This window comes from Rhipicephalus sanguineus, chromosome 11, assembly GCF_013339695.2.
Source record: "Rhipicephalus sanguineus isolate Rsan-2018 chromosome 11, BIME_Rsan_1.4, whole genome shotgun sequence".
NCBI lineage: Eukaryota > Metazoa > Arthropoda > Arachnida > Ixodida > Ixodidae > Rhipicephalus > Rhipicephalus sanguineus.
This window is the reverse complement of record NC_051186.1, coordinates 3,034,340-3,043,098: the sequence shown is the minus strand read 5'-3', so window position 1 is coordinate 3,043,098 and position 8,759 is coordinate 3,034,340. Positions and strand designations below refer to the sequence as shown.

Sequence of the window (8,759 nt, the reverse complement as noted above, 5' to 3'; positions counted from 1 at the left end):
ATAACTTACCCTTTAGACGCCATTGTTATCGACGTGCCTGGTGTGCCCACGATGTGCGCACAGCCACTTCACTTACAAAAACACGTCGATCCACTTGATAACGCTTGGCGCAATACCATAAAATACAGCATAGAAGTACTCGCCGATTGCTTCGCTTGAAGCCGATTCCCGCAACTCGTGTGATCGCCCCAATTTTTCAACTATGGAACATTTTGTCGGCGCACTACACTGCACCAACAGAGTTGTCAAACATAATACACGCGTTCACACACAGCACAGGCAGATTCTAGTGACTATATAATTCAAAACCTAGACTGGATACGAGAGGCCAGGAATGCATGCGCTTTAAAAGGGACAGAGGAGGAAGAAGACCCACGTGAAGAAGCGTGAAGAAGCGTTCGCACGTGGAATTGCTGCATCAGAAGAAGCGAAGAGGCGCGTTCGAACGCGGCTGTCCCTGCCTGAGCAAAAGTCATGGCTGCCAAGTCCGAGTCTTCGTCCACGGCGCCCAACCGCAAAGGCTCCGTCGCCGAGCACACGGTGAGTACTTAGAGAGACCGACAACCGTCCACAAAAGTGCTTGTCGTAAGGCATTGGTGGAAAGTACATTGGTATCGACCATGTAGCGATATAATACAGCAGGGCGTTCGAAAGCTGAGTGAAAGTTTTATTTTTAAGTTGACAGAGGAAGCTACGAGAAGCCATAGTATGCCGCTCCAACTTTCGGAAGAGCTGTAGCACTATACGACGCGAGTAATCATATTACTCCGTGCCTGTTAGCATACAGCGAGGTGTTTCCCGTATAATGGATTTCCCGTTCGTGGCAATGACGAGCGGAGCAAGCCAGGTGATGATTATTGCTGTCAGAGAAACGGACTCGATCCCAAAAGTTGCGCATTATTTTTACATTCAGTGTCCGAAACGTGCATACACGCCTCGCGCGGGTTCTGTTGGCTGAATATCGTGGAATTGGAGCACAATGCGTTGATTACTTTCCGGACTTCTCTAGCAGCAGACAGTCTTTGGTGGTCGCTAGTCTCATGCGCCTCTTCGCACTCGCAGATGCAGTCGGCCACTGTCGACGAACCTTCATCGCGGTACCTTTGCGGCAAGGGCGAGATCCACTTCTGGAAGAACTTCATGTTCGAGCCAGAAGTAAGTGCATCAACCCTGTCAGAACTGCATGTGATCAGCTTGCTCCTTGTTATTTTGCGCCTACACCTGTATCGTGGCTCCAGTGAAGACAATGTGCGCCATTCAAATGCCAGGCCTCTTCTTTTGTGCGCGCTTGTGTCACGAGAGACGTGTATGCATTTGGTGCGTCATAACACAAGCAAACGGCGCATGTGCACACTGTTTGAAGAACTTATAGCCAGCAACTGAGCCAGAAATTTTTTTCTGTTCGTTCGTGCGTTTGTATGTGTGCGTGCAACAGTGAAAAACCTTCTTCCTGACTACGCGAGTGCTTAGAGTTGAGCAAACCGCGACAGAGCGCTAGCCTCAATATTCGCATCGGTCGCCTCTTCACTAACGTGTTTCGTAGATTAAGATTGAGCATCTGGCCCCGGCCAGGGTAGCCGCATTTGGTGAGGGCCTAATTCAAATTTATCCGTGCAGTTTAGAATAAGGTGCAGTTAAAGAACGCCAAGTGCTCAAAAATGATGTAGAGGCCCGGTTCCTGACCATATATCGCAGTCTCGACTCTTAACTAAAAGTGCTGAATAAGCTACGTCGGTGGTTTATACTGACAGCAAACAGCGCGAAAGAGCATGATCACTAAACGGAGACACACGAGACAAACGCTGACTTCTAACTTATTTTTTTTTTATTCACAGGAATGCATTATATATGATGCGATATGTAAGGCATCTATAGAATGCATTCCTGTCAATAATAAAAAAAAAAGCCTCGTGTCTCCGTTTAGTGATCATACAATGCAGGAATGTATTACATGCATGCCTATAGAGTGTAGCACAAAACCATTTCCACCGTAAGGCATGGCTCAAAAGCAAGCGGTAGTTTAAGCAAATCGATTGTTTGTTAAGGCTCGTTCACAGCTGCGACCAACACCGTTCGCGCCACCAAGTTAATTAGTCGCAAAGCGACTGGTCGAAAACGGTCCCAAATGGCCACTTGGTTGCAAAGCGGTAATTCACAGCTTAAGGGTAGTTCACAGCTGGGACTAGCACCGTTCGTGCGACCAGGTTACTCTCAAAGCGACTGCTCGCAAATAGCCGCAAATGGCCGCTTTAGCCGTAAAGCGACTGCTTTGCCTCAGTCATTCGCTGCTCGGTTTTTCAGTCGTGCGACTGCAGTTGCACACCTCTGAACCAATCACATCCGCGGGAACATGGCATCAGTCTATTTTACGGGGCAGTGACAATGCGAGCGATATGCAAGCAGACGTGAATTGTTTGTGGCGACGGGTATAAATCGCAGGCAGGTGTGAACGTCGGTCGGCTTGAGTCGCTTTAGTAGCAGGTGTGAACGAGCCTTCATATAGGGCGACCGACAGTTTACCCGCACAGCACTATCCATGTAGTGGATTCTATCTAGCGTGAATGTCTCGCACTTCCCGCGTTCGGCACTGTTCTGTGAGACCAAGGATGATCAAGCACGTAATCAGCGAGACAGCCCGGACGGCTAGGGCAAGATGCGGCCGCGTGAGTAAACCGCCGGGAACTCAGTTCCCATCTAACCGTGAACTGAGTTACCTAGAGGGTGTATGTATGCGCAGTTGACCACTGTCGTTAGGCTCTCTCTTATTCTTCATGCTTTCCCCTTCTATGAAAATGTGTTTTGCCACTTGGACCGCGTATGCATATTTAATGCATTCCTGTCAGTAAAAATTATTGGTTGGATGTCAACACCCGATTGTAAGCAGGGCTTAACGCGGGGGACGAAACACAGAATTCGTGATCATGCGTTTCGTCCCCGCGTTTCTCACTGTTTAATGTCAGGTGGGCCCATAAACTGCAGCATTGTTCATGTGAGCCGCTGTTCACATTATTCAACGGCCGCGACACGAGAATATTTTGCCAATCGTATTTTAAGTCACATCAGCTCGAACACAACGATGGCGCAAATACATGTGTGGGTTCACGAATAATGCAGCAATTTGTTTTTTTTACTTGCTTCTTTAGTGCTTCCGATTCTATCACGCAGCGTCTGAGAAGGCGTTTAGCAGCGAAATTTGTAAGACGGGATTACACCTATAATGAAGGCACCATTTTTTTATTTCTCTCATCGCAGGGTCGCCCTTACATTCGGGTGACCCACGACATCAGCATTGAGGAGGTGCTGACCGTCCTCACCCGTGACTGGAAGTTCACCCTGCCTCGCATCGTGCTCGTGGTCGTATCGAGCCTGGCCACTTGGCAGGAGTGGAGCGCCCCCAGGCAGCTTGAGAACTTCAAGGAGGGCCTCATCAAGGTTTGCTCAATTTCCGCGTGGGGCACTTCTGTCGGCAGTGTGCAGCAACTCGAATTCGTTCCATGGGAGCTGCCTGGTGGTGAAATATTTTAGTGAAGCTTCTTGTAGAGGCACGCTTGGGAAAAGGCACTAGTCCGTGCGGAAGTGGCTGCCCAGCGCTTTCTATCACGTCAAGCTGGCTCTGGAGATGAGTGGCGATTCATCGGAACTCTGGTTTGGCTGGTTTCGCTGACTCATAGAATTTTGTCCAAGGCCCACCCTCTATCCATAATATCTGCAAATGATGCCGAATGAGTCCGGTTCTATCGTTCCAAAAGTGCGCGAGTTCTTCAGTGATAAACGAAGTTTCCGAATAAGGCGGAGATGGGTTCCGACGGATTAGCATATTGCGCAGCTGGCGCTCGGCATAGGCGGTCACCAATTTTGAGTGCCTGATAGCATCACGATTTAGTGCTGACCCGAGTAGAGAAATTAAAGGCAGCGGTGTGCGCGTTTTCGTTCTCTATCCACTTCTGATCACCCGACAACGAAGAAGTGTGCTGTGCTCTAGCTTGCAATGTGGCGTTTTTCATTTCGACGGAGGCAAAGTGCTAGAGGCCTAAGATCTTAGATTTAGGTGCCCGTTAAAGAACCCCGTAGGTCGCAATTTCCGGAGCCCTGCCCTACGGCGTCTCTCATAATCATATTTTGTGTTAGGACGTAAAACCCCGAAAATTTTAAATATTTTGCGGCGTATTTTGGATATTTTAGCTGCCAGCGGTGCAATCCGCCACATGCAGAGTTCAGGAACCCTGCCTGCGAGTCTGTCATGATGACTTCAGCTGTCAGATTCTCGCTGGGTAGCGGATACGGCAGCGGGAACCTCGACAGTTGTGCTGTTGCAGTAGTCCATAGGCGATGCTCCGCAGACAGTATGCATGTTGGGGTCTACCACAGCAGCCGTGACAATGTCGCTGGATCGTGCGGCAGCACCGATGTAATTCGTGTCCTCTCGTGCAAATCAGTATTACTAGAGTGCCCGTACTCGCACTTGTCACTTTTCATCATCAACGTGGGTGCTTCATGGACACAGGTGTGGTCTTGAAGAGGCCACGTGAAACCATGGTTGTAAGTACTTTGCCCGATCGACCACGCAGAAGAGGATATCTATCTTCATATCTTGGAGCAACACCTCTCGGCGTTTTTCAGAGGGGTATAGGCGCTCCTTCTAGACGGAGAGGTGTGCTTCTGTGAGTTATATTATGTACTGCTAATTGTAGGAGGTGCTCTGCTGAGGTTTTTGGCAGCCGCAAAATTGCTTGTAGGCGAGCTATGGATTAGCTTCTAGCTTGGGCGTGTCGCGATTGCATGGTGCGACGTAATAACTGACCTTATTGATTACGAATCCTTGAACCAGGCGTACAGTATTCTTTACGCGGGAGTGGGCACCGCTTGCACAGACACTGCAATGGGATAGCAGGCGGTGTCACTTGAACCATTCAAACGATGAAACACATACGCGCCAAAGGTGAAACATGTACCAAACTATGAAACACGAACGTGCCAAGGAGATAATGCGAAAGATACGCGAGCAACAATTACCCATCAGCTACTTGCTTATTTTGTGTCGTTTTTGTATTCAGTGAGGAATGCTTCTAAATGAGCTGTTGTTGGAACACCGCCGTTCATATTTCTCTCTGTCTCAATGTGTCCGTGCTGAGCGTTCTCGCTATGCCTCACGGCCCGGTTCTGTTCGCACCAAACAGCTATTCCACTTTGTCGTAGGCGGCCAACACGACTGCCATGTGGATCCTGACGAACGGCATCAATACGGGCATCGCCAAGGACATCGGCTCGTGGGTCAACGAGGAGCTGGTGCAGCGGCTCATCATGCGCTGTCACCGGCACCCGCACACGGACTTCGAGAAGCGGCCGCCCCTATGCCTGGTGGGCATCGTGCGCGAGGACCTCCTGACGTGCGCCGACAAGTTCGAGAGCACGAAGGTGGGGCACCGCCTGCGTCGTAACTCGGAGCCTAGCGTCCCCACTTGCGTTCTAGCATGCTCCAGATACCAGGCGTCGCTCATTGTCTCTTCGAACCACGCAATATTGAAGGCCGGGGTTATTCCGACCATCTTTCTTACAATGTGGTGAACGCTAACCGAGCTCGTAAAAGACGGGTATCAAACCCGCGACCCGCGCACCTTTCTCTAGCGACCCTGCCCGCACAATGGCTGTCCTCTTCCCATATGTTATGTGCTATTTCCTCAATCAATATGTTCGTGAGCTACACAGACGCGATTGACCTCAGGCATTTTTCGCGAGGCTCCCCATGCTGTCGCTACATCTTAAGACATAACCGTGGACCGAAACCTCTATGTTTAAGAATCGCCGTCCTGATTTCAGTCATGCTGGAGACCAGTATCGATATGTTTCTCAAATCCTGACTTCCAATTCTCTTTCTAAATGATCCATATATGACATAGGTGAAAGGCCTTCTCTCAAATGGCAAGTTTAGCTGACATTTTGTTCAACCTCCACCCTCCCCTCAGCCCGTTCATCCTCTTTCAGTGTTTCGGCCCTTGCGGGAGGAAATATCGTCACTGTGGCCCGCCAGCTGAGGCGAGTTTGAGAGCCCTGTTGCTAAGGGTCGCTGAAGTGAAACTTGTCTCGTTTCTTCACCAACGATCCCGTGACGCGGTCGGCGAATGCCCTTAATATTCTTGGCTCTCCTCGTTCACCCTCGCGGCGCCTCCTCGCCCGCCCGCGGACTAATTCAGGCTCGTTAATTTCACCACTCGTAAGCAATGTGATGCTTCTACCTTTTACAGGGACTAATTAACCTTGTAGAACGCAAGACAATGCTGAATCAGAATGTTCACTGAACTCTTGTAACTGCCAAAAATAAGGCAGATACCACATTTTATGCTAAAGTAAATATTTTGTAACACAGACTTCTTGGAACACTGCTAATCGTAGCGCTGAAAATGCCATCGTGACTCCTCCGAACACTCTAATTTGCTTCACAATAGCTGGATTTAGTGCATACGCTGGAACTTGGGCACACGTGTTTGCCATAGCGAGTTGTAAAATTTCGCGGACTTCAATGTAGGCGTCTGGAAGTATTCGTGGTAAATTTTGATGACATGACCGAGAAGGCACTTCTTAATGTGGTCTTTCTCCTCGTGGAAATCTACATGTCTTCACCGACTGGTGAAATAGACGATCTGGCTGACTAGGGCGCTTGCGTCTCAGATAGCTCGAAAATGTTGTTACAAAGGGCCCACTGTGCAGAAACTTTGAGTAGCGCTTATGGCTGCGGTCCTGAGCGGAGGAAAAAAAAAACAAACAAAACAAAAGAGGAACAAGCTTGCTTAGTGTACCGCTCTAATTTGGCTTTCATATTTGTGCGAGCGGACGATAGTTTATAGCATAGGCGTGCGCAGGGTTCCCCATTAGGGGGGTCGAAGGTTCACCGCAGTGCCCCCCTCACCCTACTAAATCAATGAATGGGGCAGATTTTGCGCCCCCCCCCCTCTTAGGTGACTAAAAGGGTCAATGTACGGTGCAAATTTTGCGCCCCCCTCTTAGGTGATTAGGGGGGGGGGGCGCCCCCCCTGCCCCCCCTGTGCGCACGCCTATGGTTTATAGTGTGATAACTTGCTGCGACACAACATCAATTGTGTCGCAGCAAGTTATCAAGAAACTAACGTGATGTCGAGCATATATCAGCGTTGTAGTAACCCTTTGTTATCTCCTCTGCAGGACGGAACCATATATATCGAAAACACGGGCAGCCGGCCCGAAGACAACAGGTTCGACCTGAATCCGGACCACACGCACTTCATAATCGTGAAAGACGACACGGTGAACAAGAGTGGCCTAAACTACTTCATGCTGAAGCTGGAGCAGCATTTGTCGATGACGCAAGACGACGACAGTGGTCGGTATTGCTTGCAGTTGTCCAAAAAGGATGCGTTCCTCAGCGTGCTACCGAAATCCTCCCTTACGCGCGTTCTTGCGCTTGCCGGTCAAACAATGGCCGCAGCGTCCAGTAGAGTAAGGCGTCATATTAAAAACGGCTGATTTCGAGAGCCAATATTTCCTGCAGATAAACAAAAGCCCTTTCGGAAGGGAATAAAATTCAAGTGTTACATGCGGATATGCGTACATGTAGTGTGTGTATATATATATATATATATATATATATATATATATATATATATATATATATAGGGTTTCGAAAGAATGTTCCTGGCTATTGGTTTAATTATATGAAAGAAAACTAGTCACAGTGAAAAACATAACAATATTTATTCTGAATAAATGTTTTTCACTGCGACTAGTTTTCTTTCATATATATATATATATATATATATATATATATATATAGGGTTTCGAAAGAATGTTCCTGGCTATTGGTTTAATTATATGAAAGGAAACTAGTTACAGTGAAAAACATAACAGTATTTATTCTGAATAAATGTTGTTATGTTTTTCACTGTGACTAGTTTTCTTTCATATATATATATATATATATATATATACATACGCTGGCGCCACCTTCTCTGGGAAAGTTTTCAATAACGCGTACCGGTTTCAATCCCGCGACCTTCGGGTCAGCAGTCGAGCGCCATAACCACTGGACCACCGTGGTGGGGCATTGTGGCAGAATTGTTTATTATTGTTTTCCTATTTTCTGGCGCGTGCTGTACGCTGTCGTCACTTGTTACGACAGATGTACTTTTCCTGAAATGAATTGCTTTGTGAGACATTTGTAACCATTTTCAGACCTGAGTACCACTTCACCATCTCCAAGACCAGCCAACTTGTGGCGTCGTCGCGTAGTTATGTTCACGCATACTTTTCCCTGGAGATCTCGCTTAAGAATTATTACGCCTTAAAAGCGTCAGACGGGGAAAGGCAGCGAGACCATGTGTCATGTCTCGTGTTTGCAATCTATCCCGCCCTTTTGAGCTATAAGTGCGCCTGTTGTGTGTTGCTACTGCAGTGATGCCTCAGAGCATGGGTCCTCCCCCGTCGACGCTGTACTCCGCCGAGATCCCTCTGATAGCTCTCGTGTGCCAGGGAGGAACCGGTTGCAACAAGATGGTCCTCGAACACCTCAAGAAGCAACTGCCTGTCCTGGTCATACAGGGCAGCGGAGGTGTTGCCGATCTACTGGCGCTCGCCTACAACGAGATCGACAGGCGGTGAGTACGAATGGGGCTCGATCCTCGCAGAACAACAATGGCCTCCGGGATTGCGGGCAGAACGGATGTTCGAAATAACAGTGCGGGGAATCTTGAAGGCCAAGTTAAGCAATACCGGAGACAAATGGAGACAAA

General features: G+C 48.5%; 1 protein-coding gene across 1 annotated transcript in view; it reads left to right on the top strand.

Moving 5' to 3' along the window:
• The first annotated feature begins 412 nt into the window (after nucleotides 1–412).
• LOC119374469 (transient receptor potential cation channel subfamily M member 3-like) overlaps nucleotides 413–8,759 on the top strand; it is a 58,492-nt gene continuing 50,145 nt past the window's right edge. Inside the window, 6 exon segments of the mRNA XM_037644577.2 lie at nucleotides 413–540; nucleotides 1,063–1,155; nucleotides 3,253–3,432; nucleotides 5,197–5,415; nucleotides 7,177–7,354; nucleotides 8,423–8,624. Of these exon segments, the coding sequence (XP_037500505.1) occupies nucleotides 475–540; nucleotides 1,063–1,155; nucleotides 3,253–3,432; nucleotides 5,197–5,415; nucleotides 7,177–7,354; nucleotides 8,423–8,624 (938 nt within the window). The 5' untranslated portion in view covers nucleotides 413–474.